The 26,585-nt window shown below is 39.8% G+C and overlaps 4 protein-coding genes across 5 annotated transcripts; 2 read left to right on the top strand and 2 right to left on the bottom strand.

Moving 5' to 3' along the window:
* The first annotated feature begins 1,573 nt into the window (after nucleotides 1-1,573).
* Nucleotides 1,574-10,160, top strand: nit2 (nitrilase family, member 2). The gene is made up of 10 exons (XM_074636772.1): nucleotides 1,574-1,714; nucleotides 4,538-4,656; nucleotides 4,867-4,987; nucleotides 7,015-7,103; nucleotides 7,196-7,289; nucleotides 7,363-7,437; nucleotides 7,549-7,627; nucleotides 8,263-8,361; nucleotides 8,824-8,879; nucleotides 9,093-10,160. Exons 1-10 carry the CDS (start codon nucleotides 1,687-1,689, stop codon nucleotides 9,191-9,193), a joined length of 861 nt encoding a protein of 286 aa, XP_074492873.1. The 5' UTR covers nucleotides 1,574-1,686; the 3' UTR covers nucleotides 9,194-10,160.
* Nucleotide 10,161: 1 nt separating this feature from the next.
* On the bottom strand, nucleotides 10,162-15,162 carry LOC141768456 (ICOS ligand-like). Its single transcript, XM_074636768.1, has 5 exons — nucleotides 13,672-15,162; nucleotides 12,470-12,793; nucleotides 12,098-12,385; nucleotides 11,829-12,005; nucleotides 10,162-10,453 (listed from the first exon to the last, which is right to left on the bottom strand). The coding sequence occupies exons 1-5, from the start codon at nucleotides 13,823-13,825 to the stop codon at nucleotides 10,383-10,385; spliced, it is 1,014 nt and encodes a 337-aa protein (XP_074492869.1). The 5' UTR covers nucleotides 13,826-15,162; the 3' UTR covers nucleotides 10,162-10,382.
* gtpbp6 (GTP binding protein 6 (putative)) lies at nucleotides 15,115-21,260 on the top strand. Of its 2 annotated transcripts, none has more exons than XM_074636751.1 (10): nucleotides 15,115-15,587; nucleotides 16,350-16,487; nucleotides 16,571-16,641; nucleotides 17,176-17,306; nucleotides 17,390-17,460; nucleotides 17,543-17,701; nucleotides 18,656-18,864; nucleotides 18,963-19,111; nucleotides 20,198-20,350; nucleotides 20,432-21,260. In XM_074636751.1, the coding sequence occupies exons 1-10, from the start codon at nucleotides 15,188-15,190 to the stop codon at nucleotides 20,556-20,558; spliced, it is 1,608 nt and encodes a 535-aa protein (XP_074492852.1). In that variant the 5' UTR covers nucleotides 15,115-15,187; the 3' UTR covers nucleotides 20,559-21,260. The 2 variants fall into 2 exon arrangements, with proteins under 2 accessions (XP_074492852.1, XP_074492853.1); XM_074636752.1 differs by having other exon boundaries at nucleotides 15,478-15,614.
* On the bottom strand, nucleotides 19,916-26,585 carry plcxd1.2 (phospholipase C, X domain containing 1, tandem duplicate 2). The gene is made up of 7 exons (XM_074636771.1): nucleotides 26,441-26,585; nucleotides 25,186-25,518; nucleotides 24,045-24,181; nucleotides 23,375-23,503; nucleotides 22,845-23,000; nucleotides 21,918-22,101; nucleotides 19,916-21,842 (listed from the first exon to the last, which is right to left on the bottom strand). The coding sequence occupies exons 2-7, from the start codon at nucleotides 25,259-25,261 to the stop codon at nucleotides 21,592-21,594; spliced, it is 933 nt and encodes a 310-aa protein (XP_074492872.1). The 5' UTR covers nucleotides 25,262-25,518; nucleotides 26,441-26,585; the 3' UTR covers nucleotides 19,916-21,591.

Here is a 26,585-nt window from a genome sequence, read left to right as displayed (position 1 = left end):
TAGTAGTGTCTAATCTAATAATAATCTAACATGCTTAACTCCAATGTATTAATTAGTGATAAAAAAACGGAATAATATAATATTCTATAATAATATAACACTTTGAAAGAAATCAGAGCGGGTTTATTTTGCCAAGTACATACATATATACATAACATTTTAATTTGGTTTTATGCAGCTCTCTCAATGTATTTACGAAGAATAGAAATAACAGCTAGGTACAATAAATATAATAATAAAAATAAAATGTCTATATACAAGTCAAATGTTCTGGAAGTTAAAAACAATACAAGAAAGGAGCCTTCTGTATAATGAGTACATTTTACTTTTACATAAGTACATTTTTTTACTAATACTTTTGTACTTTTACTTAAGTAATATTTTTAATTGAGGATTTTTTCTTGTAATGGAGTATTTGTTTTTATACTGTTCCTACGTCTACATTTACTAAAGTAAACGATCGTAATGAGTACTTCCTCCACCTCTGACTAGGACAAATTAAAGCTGTTTTTATTTCTGATTACTGTTAACAAGTCATAGTGAAACAGGAATATTATAATTTCTGTTTGTGTTGGAAAGTAAAGTGAAACAAATCCTGCAGGAAGCTCAACAGCCAGAGGCCACATGAAGAGTTAATGTGGTCTCCTCTGTCTTTAGATTTAAATAAAGTTTCATTCAAAATGTCTGTTCAGAGATAGTTCTATATAGTGTAAATAAACATTATATTCATTGTTAATAATGAGTAATATTATATGAAATATGTTATTATTAACTTTATATGTGTTGCTGATTAACCAATCAGGAAAGAGGTACATTGATTCTGATTGGCCGCAAAACACCCACCCCCTAATGACGTAACTTCTCCTTTAAACTTCACAATAAAGGTTTTGAACTTTACATAAACTCTAATAATATGTCATAGAGTGACTGTAAGTCAGATAAACAATACATTTTGATGTAGAAATCATCACTATATTAAATGTAATTATTAATGACATTATGGGATCTGCTATTCCGAACTATTGTGTTGTAATGTACCTAGGGAACATTGAAGAGGTTGTGCATGGAGCAGATAGATATCTGACAAACATTCTGCTTATAGCCAGCAAAAAAGCTCTAACAAGAAACTGGTATAAAGCGGAACCTCCAGGGAGAGATCACTGGTTTGAGATTGTCCCTGATATTTTTTTCAATGGAAAAACTGACGTACCAACTAAAAATGAAAAACAATATCTTTGACAAAAACTGGGAAAAATGGATCATTTACATGGAACATGAAACATGAGACGTGTTGTTGGAGAATGTATAAATGTTTGACAACTGCTTTTGTTAAATGTTGTACTGTTTGCTGAATTTGTTAAGCGTTGTATTGTTTGTTGAATTCTGTATGGATGCTCATGATGTTCAACCCAGAGCTGTAAATGCAAAATAAAAATCAAAGTTTAAAAAAAAAAAAGAAATCATCACTATTATTGTTTTGTATCGTTTTGTTTTGTTTTGTTTTACTGACGTCGCCCGAACTGTAGACTCTTATTTTGAAAGCCAAACTAACAGCCGGAACTTGGTGCCCTGCCTAACTGCTCCCCTGCTCTCTGGACTGAACCAGAGTACCAAAACAACCAGAACAACCAAAACCAGAGAACCAGAGAACCAGAGAACCAGGACTACCAGTACTGTGGTGCATACATGTCCACTCTAGCTAAAGCCATGTCCAGTAAGTATATTATTTAAATGTTAATTAATGTAGTGTTGTAGTTAGTGAGCTAATGTGAACATTAACAGAGTTTATAGTAGAGCTTGTTCCTCCTCTGAGTGTGACTCTGTTATTAAGTTATAACAACACAGGGACCCTGGTCTGCTCTCTAGTGGTCTGCTCTCTGGTGGTCTGCTCTCTAGTGGTCTGCTCTCTGGTGGTCTGCTCTCTGGTGGTCTGCTCTCTGGTGGGCTGCTCTCTGGTGGTCTGCTCTCTGGTGGTCTGCTCTCTGGTGGTCTGCTCTCTAGTGGTCTGCTCTCTGGTGGTCAGCTCTCTGGTGGGCTGCTCTCTGGTGGTCTGCTCTCTAGTGGTCTGGTCTCTGGTGGTCTGCTCTCTAGTGGTCTGCTCTCTGGTGGTCTGCTCTCTAGTGGTCTGCTCTCTGGTGGTCTGCTCTCTAGTGGTCTGCTCTCTGGTGGTCTGCTCTCTGGTGGTCTGCTCTCTGGTGGGCTGCTCTCTGGTGGTCTGCTCTCTAGTGGTCTGCTCTCTGGTGGTCTGCTCTCTGGTGGTCTGCTCTCTGGTGGGCTGCTCTCTGGTGGTCTGCTCTCTGGTGGTCTGCTCTCTAGTGGTCTGCTCTCTGGTGGTCAGCTCTCTGGTGGGCTGCTCTCTGGTGGTCTGCTCTCTAGTGGTCTGGTCTCTGGTGGTCTGCTCTCATCTGGTCTGCTCTCTGGTGGTCTGCTCTCTAGTGGTCTGGTCTCTGGTGGTCTGCTCTCTAGTGGTCTGCTCTCTGGTGGTCTGCTCTCTAGTGGTCTGCTCTCTGGTGGTCTGCTCTCTAGTGGTCTGCTCTCTGGTGGTCTGCTCTCTGGTGGTCTGCTCTCTGGTGGGCTGCTCTCTGGTGGTCTGCTCTCTAGTGGTCTGCTCTCTGGTGGTCTGCTCTCTGGTGGTCTGCTCTCTGGTGGGCTGCTCTCTGGTGGTCTGCTCTCTGGTGGTCTGCTCTCTAGTGGTCTGCTCTCTGGTGGTCAGCTCTCTGGTGGGCTGCTCTCTGGTGGTCTGCTCTCTAGTGGTCTGGTCTCTGGTGGTCTGCTCTCATCTGGTCTGCTCTCTGGTGGTCTCTTATTTGTATTTGTATTAACCTTTATTTAAGCAGGTTAGTCCCATTGAGATGAAGAACCTCTTTTCCCAGGGAGACCTGATGACCCAGACAGCAGCTAGAACACTAAGTTTGTTTTTTTATTTTATTAAACAAATTCAGATTTACAACAGCATGGCTCATAGATCATTGCATTAGAGTAAAAGGACAAGATGCATACAGAACAAGAACAAATACAATATGTAAAATTATACATGAAAATAATAATAAATTAAATTAAGGGCTATAGGGCTGTACCTGTAATTCATATTAATAATAATAATAATAATAATAACAATAATAATAAATTAAATTAAGGGCTATAGGGCTGTACCTGTAATTCATATTAATAATAATAATAATAACAATAATAATAAATTAAATTAAGGGCTATAGGGCTGTACCTGTAATTCATATTAATAATAATAATAATAACAATAATAATAAATTAAATTAAGGGCTATAGGGCTGTACCTGTAATTCATATTAATAATAATAATAATAACAATAATAATAAATTAAATTAAGGGCTATAGGGCTGTACCTGTAATTCATATTAATAATAATAACAATAATAATAAATTAAATTAAGGGCTATGGGGCTGTACCTGTAATTCATATTAATAATAATAATAATAATAATAATAATAACAATAATAATAAATTAAATTAAGGGCTATAGGGCTGTACCTGTAATTCATATTAATAATAATAACAATAATAATAAATTAAATTAAGGGCTATAGGGCTGTACCTGTAATTCATATTAATAATAATAATAATAATAATAACAATAAATTAAATTAAGGGCTATAGGGCTGTACCTGTAATTCATATTAATAATAATAATAATAATAATAACAATAAATTAAATTAAGGGCTATAGGGCTGTACCTGTAATTCATATTAATAATAATAACAATAATAATAAATTAAATTAAGGGCTATGGGGCTGTACCTGTAATTCATGTTAATAATAATAATAATAATAATAATAATAATAATAAATTAAATTAAGGGTTATGGGGCTGTACTTGTAATTCATATTATTAATAATAATAATAATAATAATAATAATAAATGAAGGGCTATGGGGCTGTATACCTGTAATTCATATTCTTCTATTATACTAAGAAGTTTCAATGCATTTTTGTTTTTCATGACTTTAAGGGCTTTTATGTAAGAAGGAAACTCAGAGTGAAACACATTAAACCAGGTTTCACTATCATATACTTGGATTTGTGCAAATAAAATTTTCCAAGAATGAGAATGTTATTCAGCAGAAAGTCATCTTTGTTATTGTCCATGACAATAAGTCCATAACAAGACCATAAACACCATAAACACCATAAACACCATAAACAATGTTCTTTTGAGAGACGTTTCCCAGATAAGTTAACTGTGAATATTCGTGGTCCCCAGAGGATGACTCTTTTAGGTGACCCACTGACCTTTGCTCTTGCACACAATATATTTCCTAATCTAATTAGCAGATTGAAATTCATGTTAAGAAGAAGATAAACTGTTTTTTATTTGAAGCCGTCCTCGAGACAAATCTTTTATTGATCATCCTGTAAAAAGATGAACGCACTAAATACTGGCCACAAGGTTTTTGCGTAATAAAAGCACTTAAGTATTTTGGTCTCATGTGGTCTCATGTGGTCTCATGTGGTCTCAAGTGGTCTCATGTGGTCTCATGTGGTCTCTCGTGGTCTCAGAGTTCCGGCTGGCTGTGGTCCAGCTGCAGGTGACCAGCGTGAAGGCGGACAACCTGAGCAGAGCCCGGAGGCTGGTGAAGGAGGCGGCGGGACAGGGGAGCCAAGTGGTGCTGCTGCCGGTGAGGAGGACCGGGGGACCGGGGGACCGGGGGACCGAGGGACCGGGGGACCGGGGGACCAGGGGAGGGAGGGACAGAGGGCGGTCTCTGTGGGGGACAGTAGGGGAGGCTGGAGGACGGAGGGACAGAGGGAGTTCAAGATGAAAGTCTCCACTCTCTTCCTGCTGCTGTAAAACTGAACTGATCGTCTCTCCCCTGTCTTTAATACAGGAGTGCTTCAACTCTCCGTACGGAACCAGCTTCTTCTCTCAGTACGCCGAGAGGATCCCAGGAGAGTCCACTCAGGTTCTGTCAGAGGCAGCGAGGGAGAACCAGGTCTACCTAGTGGGAGGTAGGGACGCAACTGTGACCGGACTGATAAACACACCGGGGTCCATAGAGGAATATCTGAATGTTTACTTCTAATGATAATCCTGCTGAGTCGGCCCTTTTCACAGCAGCCATGTTGACGTGTCATATCAGGAACACGGGTGTAACTGATCAAATGAATTATGGTTCCGTTATATTGAGTGTGTCACAGCCAGTCCAGTGAGCCAGCATGCACTACAGTATACCAGGGCCACTACACCTGTGTTATGACATGTCTAACTGGCTGCTGTGACTTTAAAGTCTCGTGTACATGTTTACAATATGTGTCAGATGTCAAATAGCTCTAAATACTCCGAGAATCAAACACCTTTTTCTTGTAAAATCACAGGCCCTTAATGTAAACACATGTATTTATTTATTTATTAATTGTATGTAGTGTAATATACTGTATAAATGTTACGCCACCAGTGTTTCCTTCTATCTACAATATCAGGTTTTGGTGTCAGTGCCTCAGAGTTAAAGGCTAACAGACTTTCTCCACCAAAAACAGAGTTAATAAATGATTTTAGTTCAACCACTTGTGTTTTTTTAGTGAAGTAGCAGCTTTAAAACAACGGCAGTAACATGTATTTATGGTTTATTTGACAGGGACAGATACAGTATATATAGATAAACTGAGAACAGCTGTTCGACGCAGCTATCAGAGTGTTTATAGAGGACGCTAGTTTACAACACCCGTCCCTAGAAGGGCTTTTATGAAACTAAGAGATTAGAACAGTGAGGTCAAAAGACGGTAAACTGGACACAGAGATACAGTAAAAACCTGTTGTGCTCATTTTCAGGTGCATACTTTACATATGTTGGGTTTCTACTAGAACATGTTTACATGTTTCAGGCCTCAGCTGTGTTGCTGTGGGGGAGAGTAGCTCGCTTTGGTGTGGACTTTGTAACTTTGCAGAACTTTTAGATGCACAAAAAACTATATTTATAACTTATTAAAGGAAAGAGGAAAAGCACTGAAGCGTAATAGGGTGCAGGTGTGTTGCTGAATGAACCAGGACGTAGTAGCTCTCTTAAAAGTGATGAAGTTTGCAGCATATTTCCAGCGATCAGGTAGCGAGCTCCAGGACTTTGTTCCTTTCAGAGCAGAAGATGTTTTGCTGAATGAAGCTGCAGCTCTTTAATCTCTTCATGTTTTTGCAGAAAGGCTGAAGATTAAATCCACTAAAATCTTGTATTTACTTAAGATGCGGCAACGATGGTGTCTTATTTGCTTTTTGTCTGGAATCATAACTGGTTTAACCGCCATATCTCTATTCCTCATTTACATTTAAAAGTTTAGCAGCTAATGATCTACGTTAATAATTATATAACATGTTTGATAAACGGATGATGAACCGTTTACAACCGGTAAATATCAGATTAAATGTCTCCACAGAATAGTCTGCCCTTTATCAAGTCAGAGACATTTTACTGGACAATCACAGGTGATGAAGCACAATAGACTGTTTCAAGGGAATTGCGTTGCTAGGCAACAGCTTGGGTCCATGTTTACTTCCTGTCAGCTGACGTCATTCATACACAGAGTATCAGGGCCACATTGAGGGGAAAAAATCTGAGATTTCGAGAATAAAGTCGTAACTTTACGAGAATAAAGTCGTAACTTTACGAGAAAGAAAGTCATCTCCTCCTCCTCTAAAGAGTCAGTTTCCTCATCAGGTCTGTGTGATTCTTTCTTCAGAATAAACTCAGTTTCTTTAATAACAATCTCTTCCAGGTCCTGATGCTGATGATAATGTGCTGCTGATGAGCCAACAGATGAAGTATTTGGTTATTAGTGAAACCTAAAGTAGAACATCACAAGATGCTCCACGTTCCTCATTTTCACACTAAACTAACACGTAACATTACTACTTTATAATATTCCGACTTTATTTATGAATGTCTGTCTGCTTTATTACATCGTTATCTCTTCTAGCAGCAACAAAGACCTTGTCTCTGTGCTCTCAGACATCAACAGTAAAGTGTTTCTAACGTGTTGTTGACCAGGATCCATCCCTGAGGAGGACGGAGGGAAGGTGTATAACAGCTGTACGGTGTTCGGACCTGATGGGGAGCTCATTCTCAAACACAGGAAGGTACTGAACGTGTGCATGTGATTACTTTACTTAAGGAGATCACAGCAGCAGCAGGAGGACGTTCACCTCCTCTTCATGTTTCCTCCTTCCAGATTCACCTCTTCGACATCGACGTTCCAGGAAAGATCCGCTTCCAGGAGTCAGAGATTCTGAGTCCAGGAGACAGTTTGTCCATGTTCGACACACGTAAGTGACATCTCCTGTTGATTCGCCCTCAGCTGGACGAGCTTCACTTGACTCTTTATAATTCCTCCCACAGCGTTCTGTAAAGTAGGCGTGGGGATCTGCTACGACTTGAGGTTTGCGGAGCTCGCTCAGCTCTACAGCAGGAAAGGTGAGCGGCTGGTTGGAGCGTTGGAGCGTTGGACTGGTTTTAATGTGTGAGACGGAGAGTTGATCTGGTTGTCCTCTTCCTGTCCTCTTCCTGTCCTCTTCCTGTCCTCAGGATGCCAGCTGCTGGTCTACCCCGGAGCCTTCAACATGACCACCGGACCGGCTCACTGGGAGCTCCTTCAGAGGGGCAGGTCAGACTCCGAGTCCACAATCACTTCACTACCTAGTGGAGACGATCACTTCACTGTTTAATGAGACTAGAGCTGTCAATAGATTAAAGCAGTTAATCACACATTCTTTATCTGTTCAAAATGTACCTTAAAGTAAAGTATTTAATCCTCTTATCAACATGGGAGTGGACAAATATGCTTTAACAAAAAAAAAAAAAACTTTTTTTTCAGACATTTTCAGACATTTTTTTTTTCTTTTTACTTTTTCGAACATTTTTCAAACTTCAGAGGTCAGAGGTCAAGGGACCCCTTAGAAAATGGCCATGACAGTTTTTCCTCGCCAAAATGTAGTGTAAGTTTGGAGCGTTATTTAACAGCTAGTCTGACCTGGTTGGTACCGATGGATTCATCAGGTTTATAGTTTCACTGCTCCATTAAACAACTTTATATAATGTTTAATTCTTTCTATATAAAGCATGCATTTTGAAAATCTACAACATCTTTAATATCCTCTTATCATAATAAAATCTGTCAAATGAAGGAGATGATATTTCAAACTTTAACTGGAGAAAGAGCGATCTGATGTGATAATTATTAAATAGGATATTTTCCTGCTGTGTGATTTGACGTCTATTGTGTCGTTGTCCCTCCTGCAGGGCGCTTGATAACCAGGTGTACGTGGCCACGGCGTCTCCAGCCAGAGATGAAGCGTCTTCGTACATCGCCTGGGGTCACAGCACTGTTGTTAACCCATGGTACAGTAACAACCACCAACATACACCAACACTCTCATACGCTCTTCTCATTTCTCTATTTGGTGCCTCCTCGTCTCCTTGTCTCCTCCGTCCTCCTGCCTGTGACCCGGAAATCGATCTCAGTGCTCCATCTTGAAGAATGCTTGTGAAGGAGAGAGGAGCTACTAGTGAGGTGACACGGGTGTATCTTTTGCGAAAGTCTTTTCTGCAACAGCGACGTATAAAAGAGGCGGGACACATTCTGAATTAATAGCAGATATATAAGTTGTGGTGAACACAGTTCTGCTCGTCTGACAGAGATCATAAAATGCAGCGCCATCACAAAACAATGACATATACCATAACACGGACTTTGAGAACCTCCGTGATCTCCGATGTGTCCGCGAATCGAGAGGAGTCGAGGAAAGGAATCAAGGAGGTACAAACTGGGAAATGAGAAGATTGTTGGTTGTGTCGTTGCAGGGGGGAAGTCATCTCAAAGGCCGGACCGGAGGAGGCGGTTATTTACTCTGACATTGGTGAGTGGACGAGACGTCTGACAGTATCGAACCACAGAACTGAATCATGTTCTGGACTCTTTGTTAAAGTCAGAAAATAATAAAGTCCAACACAACCGGCCTGTAATCTGATTCATTGTCAGACTACAGGCCGGTTGTGTTGTACTGCGTTTTGTTTCTGTGTATCTTGAGGCTTCACTAACCCGTCTCTGTATCCGTGTGTTCTGATCCCAGACCTGCAGTATTTAGCCGACATCCGGCAGCAGATCCCGATCACGACTCAGCGGCGTGACGACCTCTACACGGTGACGACTGTGCCGGGAGGAGCGAACTGAACGCCGTCACCTCGACGAGGGCTGACCCCTCTGAGTCGAATGTTTTGGTCCTAATCGACGGAGGTTTCTTTAGTTGATTAGTCGTTTTTGATGCTGAATGAATTATTTCTAAGAACCTTCTGAGCTCATCTCTGGTAAACACCAGATCTAAAGTGGTGCTTTTGTGTGATTCTTTGTCTTTTTAAATCAACTAATTGATTAGTTGACAAAATCATATGTGTGTTTTGGTAAAAACATTTGTTTTTTTCGGAAATTTTTCAGACATTTATCGGACATTTAAAAAAAAAACAACGTTTTTTTGACTATTTTTCGGATATTTTTATTCCATTTTTCGGACAGGTCTCTGTACAGATATGATGTACTATCGTAGTTCTGGGTGACCACAGACACATACAAGCTCTATTTATCCTCCATTTTATGATTCATCAACATCAGGACAAATTTGCATCTATTTGCCTCTTTGCATCGACTCTGTATGTAATCGTGCTGAGAGCAAAGTTCACTTTCCTCTCAATGTGAATACACCGTTTCTTTTGTGGAGTCGGCCGTAGCACCGACACAAACTATGCAACAGATCTCTGCTGCGAACACCGTCTCCCTCTGAAGCTCCAGACTTCATCGTCCTAACTGTGGAAACAAGAGAAACAGTCGGGTTGGTGACGGTGTCTTCTTATTAAAGATGGAACTGTGGTTTGTTTTGTGTGACGTCTGGAGCTGAAATGATTAGTTGATCAATAGAAATTGATGATTGGTCATCAGTTAATCATCAAGTAAAGATAAATGTGCAATAATAATAATACAGTATTACTGGAAACTGAACCTTCTTGATGAATGCACCAGTAAAAAATAACAAATACAACAGATTGTACTGATTGTGGCACCAGAGAGGTTTCTAATGTAAATTGTCATATTTTCTGTCATGATTGAAAAATCTGTAAAAAATGTAAATAAAACGTCTCCAGGCGGAGTTTGAGTTTGAGCATCTTTATTAAAGCTTGAAACACAAAGGTCCAGTAAACACAGAGGTGAAGTGGTGAGATCTTACTAGTAACTAACACTAATATCTACATTGTCTGTTTAACATCCCAACACTGTGATGCTGGATATTGAAGTGGTGAATCCAGCAGTCACAATCAAATATTACATATTTACACATCAGTGCTTTCCTCAGTTTGATGAGGGTTTTATTTCACACGTCGGTCTCTATTCTCTCCTTCTTCAGCTCCTCCGTCTCCTCGAAGTCCGGTCTCCGTTTATATCCTGAATGACAACAAACATGTATTTAACTGAGAGGTTTTCACTGAGAGTTTACATCAGCAGCATGTTTAAAGGGACTGTTAGTAAGAATCCTAAATGTCTTGTTAACAGCTTCACCTGTGTCCGTTAAGTCAACTAAAGTCAGCGTCCTGTTGCTGGCGCTTGTGCTCGCTCTACATAGACATGAAGGAGCATCGCTCAACACAGTGAGGAGACACACGTCAGCTAAAAGCACAATATCACTCTATATTTCAGCTGCTTGGCAGTAATGTTAGCTGACCAGACCAAGGTCTCTCCATGAATCGATGCTGATCCTAGTGTTGGCTTTTCCCGCCTCAGCCTCCCGACCGCGGCCGGAGGGAACGGGGGAGACGCCGGAGTTTTGGTCGGAGACGATAACGTTTCTCTCTGCGGAGCCCCGTCACTTCACAAGACACGGGAAACCTCTGTTGGTCTGGAGGAGCTGCAGCAGTTATTTCTGCACAAACGTCCACTGATCATTCACTAGATATTCTCAGAGCTAAACTAACTCTTCTGCAGTGGGGAGTGAGCAGCATGCACGTGAGAGGTGGAGAGAGAGAGAGAGAAGGAGCGTGGTGTGTGAGTGAAGGCAGGCAGAGGAGCAGAGGAGCAGAGACTCCGGTCCTGGAGACCAAAGCTACGGTCTCCTCCGCGTCCTCCGACCGCGGCCAACACTGTTTAACAGCTTCACTAGATACAACCAAGAGGTTTTGGTGCTTCACTGGAGTTTGTGTTGGAGTCTGAGTCTGAACAGCGTGGCCATACATGAGCGCGCATGAGACACCGACCAGCAACGATTTATACATTTTAGAAGTTACAAACAGTCCCTAATTATTGACTTTCACTTCTTGGCGATATACGTTATTTGCCCGCATGGTGTTTAAAAGTTCTAAACGTTTCCTCGTCTTGATTCCACGCCGTCCCTGCAGGAAGTATAACTGAAGCTTTAGAACTTGTTGGATGTGCACGCATGGACAAGCAAAAACCTGCCGCACGGAACCATTGCGAAGAGGCGTGTCTGATGGCGTGGCATCACGGATACTCTCACGGATGCATCAAGCACAAATCACTTTAGAAATTACGGGATCACACCGGCTGCAACGCCAATCAAGCCGGGGGCATAAATTTGGGGGGCGATGGCCCCTTCATCCTCGTTGCTCGGACCTCACTCATCCTCTAACTTGACCTTCATTTTGATCATCAAAGCATCTTTCACTGACTGACGAGGTGAAAACAACCAGCATCGCCGTCGCAGCCGGTAAAATATTGGACCAGAAGAACTTGAGGACTCATGATGGATCTCTAGCTTCCTTCTGAAGAGGACGGACACACGGGAGAAACTCCCCGACATGCCTACCGTTGTAGGAGTTCTGCTTTTGGAACTCCTTCTTCTTCTTCTTACTCATCCGGTCCAGGTGAATCTGATAGATGACTCCCACCAGCACCAGGATCCCAACCACCACACAGAGACCCGTACTGAACATCCACATGGCCTGTGATGCTCGGCTCACCACCGGGCTGACCTTTGCTCCGTCTTAACAAGAACCAGAACCAGAACCAGAACCAGAGGTTAGTGAACATGTGGTGTGTTTTAAAGTCCTGACAGAGCAGCGACGGATCACTCACAGTTTGTGGACGACAAGGTCTTGTTCATGGACGGGTTCTCTATGAAGCACGACACGATGGTGTCTTTGGTAATGTTGACCGTCAGCTGGCTGGTGACGTTGTAGAGGAGGGAGTCAGGGAGCGGTGCAGCCAGCGTCCTCACCGAGCCTGCGGGAGGCTCCTCGGTGTTGTTGATGAGCCAGTAAACTACCGGTTCAGGGAAACCTCCGCTGGAGAGACACAGGAAGGACGACTTCCCTCCATCCTCCTCCGCATCCTCTCTCTTCAGCAGCGGGAAGCTGAAACTGGCTGCAGACAGACACCAAACACAGCAGTTAGTCCCTTTAAATATTACTCTGATTACTTCCTGTGAGTATGTGTTGTGCCACTGACCTGCTGTCCGGAGGCACACGGTGCACAGCTCGCTGCTCTGGTTCTCCCCTGAGATGATGCTCAGACTGTAGTTCATGGTGAGTCTGGTGGGCTCCACTGGGGGCAGCTGCAGGGAGAAGTTCCCAGTCTTTGCAGCGTCCGCTGGGGTCGTAGCTCTGTTGATGCTCCACTCCTCCACATCTCCATCCTGTTTGAACTCTGACCTCAGCACCACCTCTTTACCGCTCCTCCACTCAATGGTGGAGTTCACTACTGGTAGTAACTGAGGATGGACGCAGGGCAGAGAGACAGGTCGTCCCACGATGCCGAGGACACACTTCTCCTCTGGAGAGAGAAGCAGGTCAATAAATCACCAGTTAGGGTTAGAGTAAAGGTATGTCAGTGTGTAATAAGCATGATCTAGTGTCAGTAGTATGTAGGTATGTCAGTGTGTAATAAGCATGATCTAGTGTCAGTAGTATGTAGGTATGTCAGTGTGTAATAAGCATGATCTAGTGTCAGTAGTATGTAGGTATGTCAGTGTGTAATAAGCAGGATCTAGTGTCAGTAGTATGTAGGTATGTCAGTGTGTAATAAGCATGATCTAGTGTCAGTAGTATGTAGGTATGTCAGTGTGTAATAAGCAGGATCTAGTGTCAGTAGTATGTAGGTATGTCAGTGTGTAATAAGCAGGATCTAGTGTCAGTAGTATGTAGGTATGTCAGTGTGTAATAAGCATGATCTAGTGTCAGTAGTATGTAGGTATGTCAGTGTGTAATAAGCATGATCTAGTGTCAGTAGTATGTAGGTATGTCAGTGTGTAATAAGCATGATCTAGTGTCAGTAGTATGTAGGTATGTCAGTGTGTAATAAGCATGATCTAGTGTCAGTAGTATGTAGGTATGTCAGTGTGTAATAAGCATGATCTAGTGTCAGTAGTATGTAGGTATGTCAGTGTGTAATAAGCATGATCTAGTGTCAGTAGTATGTAGGTATGTCAGTGTGTAATAAGCAGGATCTAGTGTCAGTAGTATGTAGGTATGTCAGTGTGTAATAAGCAGGATCTAGTGTCAGTAGTATGTAGGTATGTCAGTGTGTAATAAGCATGATCTAGTGTCAGTAGTATGTAGGTATGTCAGTGTGTAATAAGCATGATCTAGTGTCAGTAGTATGTAGGTATGTCAGTGTGTAATAAGCAGGATCAGACAGAGAGATCATCTCACCCAGACAGGAGCAGAGACCGAGGAGGCTGAGCAGCAGTCCTGTGCTCCACAGAGCTGTTGGCACCGACCTCCCCGGACACGTTTGCGCACGAAAGAAGCAAAAACAATTCAAAGATATTTCCCTCTTTAAACTGGAGAACGAAGACAGGCCCATCACTAGTTTAAAGCACTAATTTATAAGCTCTGTTTAACTTTACTTCCCTGTCCTCCCTTCAACAGCTCCGAGTCAGAAACTCTCTCGTTGCTTCACTGAGAGTGAAGTCATGTTGGTCATGTTGCAGCTTGTTGTTCATACCTGATATCTGTCTCTTCTATCTCTTCTCTGTCTCTGTCTGTCTCTGTTGTCTCCTCTGGTTTAAATGAGTAACAGTCAAAAAGAAAAATTAAGTAGATTCCCACAGAAAAGAGTTTAAATCAGCCCTCTCTTCTTCCATCAGCAGACATCCTGTTGGAGTTTATTCTGCAGGTTGGTTCGACCTGTTTGACTTGTTTCAGGTCGCATCCGCCCACACAGACACACAGCAGGATGTTGGCAGGACAGTGACATAGTGTTATAGTGTCATAGTGTCAGTGACATGGAGGCAGATTCAAAAACAGAAACTCTAAAAGTGATGCTGATAAAATGTCATTTAACTTTTCCTGTTTATATATGTATATATAGAGTGTATATATATATATATATATATAGTGTTGAAGTTATATGTGTGTACAGCATATATAGTTTTTTAAGTTTAAAGTTTTTTTTTCAGTTAAAGTTTTTAAAGTTAAAATTGAAAGGTTTTAAGGTTTAAGTTTTTTAAAGTTTTTTTTAAAGTTTACGTTTTTTAAAGTTTTTTCAAAGTTTTTTTAATTTGAAAGTTTTGTTAAAGTTAAAGTTTTTTAATCTGAAATTTAAACAAAAGAATGACAGCATATTTCCTTCAAGTCTAATAAATAAATGCAAAATAAATAAATAAAATAAATGCAAAAATTAATGAATGAATGAATTAAAAAAATGCATACAGTTAAAAATGTATTTAAAGTAAATAAAAAATATTATATATAAAACAATATATATAAATATATAAATACACAGTCATCCGGTCTGAAGCTCGAAACACAGTAGATCTGCTACCAGATTATTTATTTACTTACTTACTTATTTATTTACTTATTTATGTATTTATTTATTTACTTACTTATTTATTTATTTATTTATTTACTTACTTACTTACTTATTTATTTACTTATTTATTTATGTATTTACTTACTTATTTATTTATTTATTTGTTTATTTACTTACTTATTTATTTATTTATTTATTTACTTACTTACTTATTTATTTACTTATTTATTTATGAATGAATGAAGTGGAGCCATAATGTAGTCAGTTCCTCATCAGTACATCAGGAGGCAGTGTGTCTCAATGTGTTTCTCCTCTGCTGGTTTATGATCCTTCAGTGAGACAGAAGAAGAAACCATCACTAGTGCGCGTGCGCAGAGTCTCTCTCCTGCAGCATGACAACATGATGTCAACATGACAGCAGCTCTGAGGAGGATCAGCTCCTGGATCCAGGTCCTGCACAGAACCAGAACCTGCAGACTCCTCAGACCTCCTCTCCTCCATCCCACCGTCCATCCTCCAGGTCCAGCTGCAGTCTACCGGCTGACCGGTGCTTCTCCATCTCCCTCCAGGTGGTTCAGTCTCTCCTCCTGCAGCTGGAAGAACTCTGATGAGTCGAGCAGCAGCAGCGGTGGTGGTGCAGATGAGGAGGATGAGGATGAGGAGGATGATGGAGATGAAGACTTCCTGTCTGAGAGTGAGGTGGAGGATCTGTTCCAGCTGCAGCCTCCTGCAGGTCTCTCAGCAGGTCATCGGGTCTTCATCGTTCACCCGGATGTGAAGTGGGGCAGCAGGAAGCAGCACCTGACCACCGGTCAGTAACCATAGCAACCATAGTCAGGTGCGAGAGTGTGGATGAAACTTTGAGATTATTTAGATATTTCACATTTATTCCAGTTGGTTAACAGACCTCGATTTTTTTGTTGTTGTTATTATTATTTATTTATCTTTTCCTTTCCTTGCATTTAATTTGTTGTATAATTTATTTCATTTTTATATTATTTTATACTGTGAAATATATTAACTGAATTTTATTTTTATATTATTTTATACTGTGAAATATATTTACAGATTTTTTATATTATTTTCATTATTTTATACTGTGAAATATGTTACTGAATTTCATTTTATTTTCGTATTATCTTTTATTGTGAAATATATTGACTGAATTTTATTTTTTATTTTTATATTATTTTTATACTGTGAAATATATTTACTGAACTTTATTTTTGTAATGAAAAAGCTGAAAAAGTGATCCCAAAAATAAAAAAGTTGTGAGTGTGTGGCAAAAAAAATTGCAAAAACTGTGTTTTAAAACTTATTATTTAGACATTTCAAATTTACTCCAGTTGTTTAACAGACCTTTTCCTTTCCTTACATTTAATTTGTTGTATATTTTATTTTATTATTATATTATTTTTATTCTCTGTTCCAGCCGAGCTGATGATCTCTTCTTCTTCGCTGCTTTGTGTGTGTAGCTGAGCTGATGATGATCTCTTCTTCTTCTTCGCTGCTTTGTGTGTGTAGCTGAGCTGATGATGATCTCTTCTTCTTCTTCGCTGCTTTGTGTGTGTAGCTGAGCTGATGATGGCCGAGGCCGTGGGACTGGTGAACACGTTGGACAGCTGGAGGGTCGTGGACCAGATCATCCTCTCCACCAAGACACCAGAGAAGAAGAGGATATTTGGCAAAGGCAACTTCCAGTCTCTAACAGGTATTAATTATCCGCTCTGTGTTCACCTGTATATAATAAATATATTATATAATAATATATTTAATGTGTTTCTCCCCCTGCAGAGAGAATCAGGCAGACGGCAGGAATCAGTGCAGTGTTTGTGAACGTGGAGCGTCTCTCTCCGCTGTCTGAGGTGAAGCTTTCTGCACAGAACTACCACACTTCTAAAAACTGCACAGCTCTTTCACTTTAATTCAGACATATTACATATTTTTAGAGTATTTTTTTACATTTTACTGTAATTTAACTTCTATTCTATATTTGTTTCTTGATTTTTGTATCCTGCTTTTATAATTTTATTTTCTGTGATTCTGATTCTTATCTGGAAATCACCTTCAGGCGGCACACAGGCAGGGACGTGCACAGACATTTTGAGGGGCTGTTGATTTTATTTACACAAATCCAAGTACATGAAAGTGAATCCGCGGTTTAGTGTATTTCTAATGATTTTCTTTCTCATTTGAAAGCCCTTAAATTAATGAAATATAAGAATGCAATGAAACTAGCCGTTAAATGTATTTATTTATTTATTAATTATTTGTTATTATTATTTTCTGTCTTTTTTTGGATGCACCTGATCCTATTTGTCTAATGTAAGCCGTGAGACATTGTTAAATTAAGAAAAGGAAGGTTTCACCTACTGACGACCATGTTTTCCTCCTTGCAGAGGGAGTTTGAGGAGGCCTGGGGGGTCAAAGTGTTTGACAGATACTCGGTGGTTCTCCACATCTTCCGCTGCAACGCCAGAACGAAAGAGGCCAAGTTACAGATCTCTCTGGCAGAGATCCCCTTGTTGAGGTATCACTGGTGTATATTCTTCAGATTCATGTGTTTCCCATCATCCTTTGTGGTTTTAAAACGTCTTCCTCTGACGGCGGCAGGTCTCGTCTGAGAAATGAAATCGCAAACTTGGATCAGCAGGGAGGAGGGTCGAGGTACATCGGAGGTTCAGGTAACACCTGACTGATAATAAACTACAGCGTACACACACGTCTACCTGGATGTTAATGACTGGTTCTGATTGGTCCTCACAGGTGAGACGCTGATAGAGGTCCAGCAGAGGCTGCTGAAGGAGCGAGAGATGAAGATTCGTTCAGCGCTGGAGAAACTGAGGAGGAAGAGACACCTGCTGCGATCTCAGCGGAAACACAAAGAGTTCCCCACCGTCTCTGTGCTGGGATACACCAACTGTGGTGAGACACAGGAGACTGTTTTAAATCCTGCTTTTTATTGTTTCCTCAAGAAAAATGAGTACAACAACCTAAAACCATAACAAATAAAATATGTACAAATAATAACAGGTAGTAACTGTAAATTGAAAAAAAGTCATCAAAAACTGAACTAAAAATTAATAATAATAATAATAATAATAAAAAGAAAAATAAATAAATAAAAATAATAATTAAAAAATGATAATAGATTCAAATAAAAAAGAAAATAATAATAATAAATAAATTGAAATAAATGAGTGAGTAAAATAGATTCACAAATAAAATATGTATAAATAATAAAAGATAGTAACTGTAAAATAAAAAAAAAAGTAATGAAAAACAAGGGATGAGAAAAATAATGAAATAATAATGATAAAATAGAAAAATAAAAATTAACAATAATAATAAAAAAATACATAAAAATTATAAAATTGAAATGATAATAAATTAAAAGAAAATAATAATAATAAAGAAATAAAAACAAATAAATGAATAAAATAAATTCACAAATAAAATACTGCATGTACAACTAATAACAGATAGTAACCAAGCAATCAAAAACAAGGGAGAAAAAATAATAATGATAAAATAGAAAAATTAATAATAAAAACAAAACAATTATAAAATAAAATACAAGATATTATAAATTTAAATAATAATAATAATGATAAATAAATAAAAATAAATAAATGAATAAAATAAATCCCAACACCTGCTCATATCATTGTGGTCCCACCCCACGTTAATTCACCCACACAGGACGGATACAGAGGACATACTGTGTGTTTAAGTTTACTTTTACAAAAGTGTAAATAAAACAGAATATAAAAATGAATGAAATAAAAGTTGCAACAGAACTATTCCGACTGGAAACATAGTTTTGATATGATAATATTCATCAGTTTGATGATGTTTGTTTCTCCGTTGTCTGTCCAGGAAAGACGACCCTGATCAAAGCGCTGACTGGTGACAGTGGTCTTCAACCCAGAAACCAGCTCTTCGCCACGCTGGACGTCACCGTCCACGCCGGCCAGCTGCCCAGTCACATGACCGTCCTGTACGTGGACACCATCGGCTTCCTGTCCCAGCTGCCCCACCAGCTCATCGACTCCTTCTCCGCCACGCTGGAGGACATTAAACACTCAGTATGAACCTGCTGATCCTGTCGGGGGGGTTTGTGATGAAATACAGATCCAACGTTTTAAAAAGTGTCTTTAAGAGCTGTTGACTCGTGTTTCTCCAGGATCTGTTGGTCCACGTCAGAGACATCAGTCATCCAGAGACGGTGAATCAGAAGGCGAACGTACTGAATGTTCTGAAGAACCTGCAGATCCCCGACAGGCTGATGAGCTCCATGATAGAAGTCCACAATAAAATCGACCTCATTGACAAGTAAGAGGAAAAATATCCACATATCCAAACACATTCTAAGACCTTCGCACGGAATAGTTTGTCCTTAAAGGGCGGGTCCATTATAACGTTTTTTGTTTTTATATGCAAACATTCAAATTTTGGTCAAAGTCCTTCTAAACCTTTTCCATCATGGTGACCTGACGTAGGTTTCTGCCTGATGACGCTGCTACATGTACAGTATATATATATATATACATCCTTATAGTCAGTTTATTAATGTTACATATAGTAACTTAGATGGCGGTCGTCATGCTCCCAGTTTGCAGAAGCTTTTTGGACTTTCATTTCAGATCAGAAAGTTACACAATAACACAAACTAACTAAATGATTGAGGCAACGGTAGATCAGCAACTCCCCTGTTCTGAGAGGTTAAATTACTGTGTTTGTGAAAGGAGTCTGGTGGCTGTGAAGAGAGCGATATAACGGCTTCAGTTCCCCGTCAGAAAGGGCTGTCTGACAGCGAGGTAAAGAGGTGAACATATTTTAAATATAGCGTACACTTAAACTGATATAGATTTTTTTTTTAGGTGTCTAAAATCTGCTTTTCTGCTGCTCCCGTCCACGGCCGCTTTACCTCGCCACCGAGATGTTATATCGCTCTCTTCAAAGCCACCAGACTACATTCATAAAAACAGTAATTTTACCAGTTATTTCAGCAGATAACAACAAACTGTAACTCACACGACTGAATTCAGGACATAAACTGTTATATTAAACTGTATTCACGACTATATTAGACACTGAATTTAGATAAATAAATTGCAGACATAATAATTAACACACTGAGTGGCATCATTTATTTTTATTAATTTACCCAGAATCCCTGTCAGTTACTAGCAAGATAGAAACTACTCCTCCTGGGGTCCGTACAAAAACACGACATCAATGTAAAAACAGATATGTGATCAAAATCCAAAGCAAAAAGGAACAAAAAACAAGTAAACTTCAACCAAAACAGTAAATCAACAACAATAAAACTATTAATGAGAATAATAACAACAAATGACGAGTCATAAATGGACCCTCTCTGAGTGTCCTGAGTTGAACTAAAGTCTTTTCTCTCAGCTATCAGGTGACGGAGCCCGACGCTCTGCCCATCTCAGCGCTGGAGGAGCGCGGCCTGGAGCAGCTGAGGAGAGCAGTAGAAGAAGAGATCGTAAACTCGACAGGGAAACACGTCGTAGAGCTCGGCGTCGACCTCAGCTCTCCTCAGCTCAGGTGAGACTCGGCTCTTCTCACCTCTTCGTTTCGTTAGTTAGTGTTCAGAATAACAGAGTTGATGTGCGTCTTCTTCCACAGCTGGCTGTACAAGGAAGCCACCGTTCAGGACGTGCAGGTGAACGCAGACGAAGGCTCGGCCGTCGTCAAGGTCATCATCGGCGCCGCCGCTTATGGACGCTACAAGAAGCTGTTCACGGGCAGATAGCGAAGTAGGGAGTGATGCTTCCTGCTGCATGACAGCGGCTACAAACTAGAGTTGTTCCGATACCGATACCAGAGTGTTGCAGTGGATGTGAATAACATCAGCTGACAGGAAGTAAACATGGACCCAAACTGTTGCCTAGCAACGCAATTCCGTTATTCAGGCAGACAGGATGAGGAAAGTAAAGTTTTTTGAACATTACAGCATGTAAACATGTTCTAGTAGAAACACAAAATACAAGTATGAACCCACAAATGAGATGGGACCTTTAAAAAGCAACAACATACCGAATAAGTTTATTTATACAGCATTAAGATCAGGAGAAATGAAGTAACTTGCAACAAAAAAATATAAAAAAAGGCAATAATGTTGCATATCACACTGTTGAGATAATCATTGTTACCACAGAGGAAACTCCTTCACCACGACGGCCATGCTCAGCACCGATCAGTCAGCTGCTAGCGGAGAGAGAGTAACGTTAGCTAGCAGAATGTCAGCAATTTGGAAATCTGGAAAATCACGCCAGTAAAACAGAGACAGAGTCAGATCAGTAACCGTATCGGCCGACACACTAGTTCAGGTATCGGGATGGAAAAAACGGTATCAGAACATCTCTTACTGCTCTGTATGGAAGGCAAACTGTGCCTCCAACATCTATAAAAAAGACTGTGTATGTATTGTATATTAAAATATTTGACGATATCATTTTGTAAAAGGAAGACGTGCGTTCTTGTAAACATATTACACATTACAGCGGTAGATTCACAACACACAGAAAAACACCCTGAATGTAAAAAATATAGAAACTCAGATTCAAAAATAGAGATTTCATCCTAAACATTTCCTTCAGTTAAAACTCTTCATGTAGACAAAGTGCAGATAAATGCCCTGGTTCCGGTACTGGTTCTGGTGCTGGTTCTGGTTCTGGTGCTGGTTCTGGTGCTGGTTCTGGTGCTGGTTCTGGTTCTGGTTCTTGTGCACGTGGGTATGCAGTATGCAGTAGTAGATCATTTGGGATCAGTTCCCTGTTTTGTTTTTATCTGAAGTTATTCTTCCGTATGAGTTTTTGGTTCAGTGCGATGACCAGAGAGCAGAGAGGAAGTGGACCCACGAAGTCTCCTGCGATGATGTTGAGGCTGTCGGGGTCCGACCCGGGAACCTGCTCCTCCACCCAGCTCCTCAGAGACTCCCAGTTACTGAAGGTCAGCGTCCTCAGGGACTGCTTTGGGTTCTCGGTGACGTAGTACCGGTCAGCTGTCAGGTTCAGGCCGGAGACAAAGAAGCCCTCTGGAGAGACAGAAGTGTTAACGGGGACATCACGCCGTGATGTTACCTCTACTGTCCTCTGAGCGTCAGACTCACCTGGCCGTCCCAGGTCTTTGTTCCAGTCCAGGTAGCTGATGACTCCCTGCGCTGTGCGCTGGTTGGCCCACCAGTACGGGATGGCGGGCCACAGCTCCTGATGTCTCGCTGCACACTGGGAGTCGTAGGACAGGATGACCTGGTGACCCGACGCCCAGAGGCTCCGCAGGGTCGGGACCGATCCCTGAGGAGGACAGGTTAGGTTCTGTAAGGCTTTCTGTTGGTTTTATCACGGACAGATCATGAGATAACGGGCCCCCGAAACAAGAACAAGAGCCACGGACTCAAAGAGACATCTTTTTGGTCATATGGCGTCTCTTTGTGGTCGTTTTGCATCTCTTTATGGATGTTTTGTGTCTCTTTGTGGTCTTTTGTGTCTTTTTATAGTCTTTTTGTGTCTCTGTGGTCTTTTGTGTCTCTTTTTTGATATTTTGCATCTTTTTATAGTCGTTTGCGTCTTTTTTAGATATTTTGCATCTCTTTGTTGTCTTTTTGTAGTTGTTTTCATCTTTTTAGATATTTTGCATCTCTCTGGTCGTTTTGTATCTTTTTATAGTCTTTTTGCGTCTCTTTTTGGATATTTTGCATCTCTTTGTGGTTGTTTTGCATCTCTTTGTGGATATTTTGCATCTCTTTGTGGTCTTTCTGTATCTTTGGATATTTTGCATCTCTTCGTGGTCTTTTTGTGTCTGCTTTTGTTTATTAGGCGTCTCTGTGGTAGTCATGCATCTCTTTGTGACTTCCCAAATATAAATATTAGCAGTAACTTCAAACAGAGGCTCTGGCCCCGGGGACCCCTAACCTGTTGGGCTCTGGCCCAGGAGCCCAACAGGTTAGGGGGTCCCGGGGCCAGAGCCCAGTAGGCCTGTTCACTAATCCGTCCATGGTTTTTATACCATAAATCAGCTGTATATGAAGAACGCTAACCTTCTGGGGGCAGAGTTTTGAGCCGAACAGCTTCTTCAGGGAGAAAATGAACATCTGATGAAGTCTGTCGTCGATTCCCTCAAAATGGCTGCAAGCAAGAATAACGATCTCCTTCGGGTGAGACTCCAGCCAGGCGGCGACAGACGACAGCGTTTCCTGTAAAGAGACATTATTAACTATAAACATGATAGAAAAACACAAACTGAAACTTTTAAATTAAAGGATGACTTTGGTTTTGTTCAACCTGGACCCTATCTCCTCATGTTTTGGTGTCTAAGTGACTAACGGGGAAAACAGTTTGTGAAGTTGGTCCAGTGTTGAGGGAGAACGCTGTAGACGGGTGCTGCTAAACGGGCTGTGATGGAATCGTTCAGGGCAACTCCTCACCGTCATGTACGTCCACTAACAGTGCTCGTTGTTGTTGTCACTGACAGGCTCAGATTGTAGTGGACGTACAGTGATGGCGTTGTTCCCAAAAACATAGGAAACTAGCGTCCAGGTTGAAAAATCAGCTGGATGACGATACTGACCAGAACTGTTAAATGTGTGTAGATGACGTGGGTGAAGTACAGGTCGCTGGACGGGTCGCTGGGTTTGTGTGCGATGCGGAGATCGAAGAATCGAATCCCCTTCGAGAGTTGCTCCTCGATGCTTTTGTCCTGAAGGAGGAGCAATTCATCAAACATGACAAATACTTCTAGAATTAGATGTTACACCAGAGCAATACCCTCTCAGTCCTACAGAGGTCACCTATATAATACCATACATCACCTACCTGTGTAGGTAGATTAGATGTTACACCAGAGCAATACCCTCTCAATCCTACAGAGGTCACCTATATAATACCATACATCACCTACCTGTGTAGGTAGATTAGATGTTACACCAGAGCAATACCCTCTCAGTCCTACAGAGGTCACCTATATAACACCATACATCACCTACCTGTGTAGGTAGATTAGATGTTACACCAGAGCAATACCCTCTCAGTCCTACAGAGGTCACCTATATAACACCATACATCACCTACCTGTGTAGGTAGATTAGATGTTACACCAGAGCAATACCCTCTCAGTCCTACAGAGGTCACCTATATAACACCATACATCACCTACCTGTGTAGGTAGATTAGATGTTACACAACAGCAATACCCTCTCAGTCCTACAGGGGTCACCTATATAACACCATACATCACCTACCTGTGTTGTAGCCCATCTAAAGATGACCGGTCGGGTGAGACAGTAGAAGAGTCTGTCCAGGAGTCTGAAAGCATCAGATTCAGACGGGACCAGCGGAGAGTTAATGTCCAGACAGTAGCTCATGGCGTCATGGCTCCCTGGATAGACAGATGTGAACGGACACGTTAAAAGCCTTAAAAAACTCCTCGTATACCAACTCTGAACTGGTCCTATAGGCCCTCTTCAGTCATTTAGACATGTCATTACAGCGTAAACACAGGTGCATTTTTGTGTACTTGAATTATTTATTAACAAATGTACATAATTATATTTTTTTAGTCATTTATTTATTTTTGCATTTATTTAATACTTATTTTTAAATGTATGTATTTATGTATTTATTTATTTATATTTATTACAATAAATGCTTAGAGAAATTAATACAGAAATAAATAAGTTTGGGGAAATAAATAAGAGGTAAAAATGCAAAGGGGAAATCGTGCAGAAATAAATAATTGCATAAATACATACATTTAAAAATAAATATTAAATAAATAAATGCATAAAATAAATGCATAAATAAATAAAAAATAAATGCAAAAATAAATATAATGTAATAAAAATAAATACATAAATACATAGAAGCATAAAATCAATAGTAAATAAGGGAATTAATACAAAGGTAAATAAATAAACAAATTAAAACAGAAATAACAACTTATGTCACATTTCATCATTTAATTAATGGCTACATTTATTTTTTATATTATTTTTGCTAGAGTTAATGACATTTATCGATTTATTTATTTTATTTTTGCTTTCAATTTTAGTGTACCTGAAAATAAAACACCTCCTTAAATCAATTAATTTAAACCTTTTGGACATTTAAAAAAAATCTTAAACCTCCCAACATTTACTTGTAACTGTTTTACATAACTATAGTTTACTTTACATCTTAATTATTCTAATTCATCAATGTCTTATTATTTTATAATGGTGCTTCCTCTTTTCTTGTTAGTATATCTTTGTTGTTGTTGTCTTCCTCCATTCTTCTGTTACTTTAATTATTAATTGATGATAAGAATCATTGATTAAGAAGTAATATTCTGTACAGGTGAGTTAAACATTACCAGTTAGCCAGAGGTAAAGGTGTATTATTTACCAGGTATGGCCAGGTTGCTCAGAGGGATGTCCCACAGCTCCTCCGGTAGAGATGCCATCCAGTCCGGTAGAGCCATGTCGGTCTGTCTCAGTCAGACCTGCAGCAGAGACCCAGTAGAACTAAAACCAGGTGAGAACTGTAGACCTGAGGATCCTCTGTCGGTCAGTCATCATGTGATCGATCCTCTTCCCTATCTGATTCCTTTAACTGCTCGACCAGACTGTAACAGACCAGACTGTAACAGCAGCAGCAGGATGGTGAAACTCTTCCTGGTTCCTCTGGTGTTGACTGATATAACGTGTCTCTCTGTCTCTCAGATCAGCTGGAGACTCGCTGTGACGTCACGAAGGGGGCGGAGCAAAGACCAGACAGCTGAATACAATACAATAAAGATTAGATAATAAATAAAGATGAAACTTTAGATAATAATGAGAAACTTTCTCAAAATAATGACTTAATATCTCAAAATAATGACTTAATATCTCAACATAATGACTTAATATCTCAAAATAATGACTTAATATCTCAACATAATGACTTAATATCTCAAAATAATGAGTTAGTATCTCAAAATAATAATAATTTAGTACCCCAAAATAATAATTTAGTACCTCAAATAATAATTTAGTGCCTCAAAATAATAATTTAGTACCTCAAAATAATGAGTCAGTATCTCAAAATAATGAGTTAGTATCTCAAAATAATGAGAAACCTTTTAAAATAATAATTTAGTACCTCAAAATAATAATTTAGTACCTCAAAATAATGAGTTAGTACCTCAAAATAATGAGTTAGTATCTCAAAATAATGAGAAACCTTTTAAAATAATAATTTAGTAACTCAAAATAATAAGAATCTCAGAATAATGAGAAATGTTCTCAAAATAATGACTTAGTATCTCAAAGTATTGTCTCAAAATAATTAGTATCTCAAAATAATAATTTAGTACCTCAAAATAATCCCTTAATATCTCAAAGTAATGACTTATTGTCTGAAAATAATGACATAGGATGCATACAGCTAACAGAGCTAACAGCTGACAGAGCTACCAGCTAACGCGGTTAATACAATATGTTTTATAATATTTTTGTCTAGTGTGATTTATCCCTGGCTCTTTTGTTATCTTTCTATTTGTATACTGAATCTGTATTATGTTCTTTTGTTTAATAAAAAAAAAATAGACTACAACTTTATTGTCCAGCTGAGGCCAGAAATTCACCTTTGGTCTCACCTGACAATGAAAACATCAACTTACATCATTACATTTGTAGAATACGTTCAATGCTTAAGAGTGCAGATTAATGCAGAATTTATTGGAACAAAAGATCCCTTTTAGTTTCCCAGAAGTACTCTGTAGCGTCACCCTGAAACTTCTATCAGTTCCTCATTCTTTGGTTAGT

This window comes from Sebastes fasciatus, chromosome 5 (assembly GCF_043250625.1).
Source record: "Sebastes fasciatus isolate fSebFas1 chromosome 5, fSebFas1.pri, whole genome shotgun sequence".
Lineage (NCBI taxonomy): Eukaryota > Metazoa > Chordata > Actinopteri > Perciformes > Sebastidae > Sebastes > Sebastes fasciatus.
This window is presented reverse-complemented; position numbering and strand designations above follow the sequence as displayed.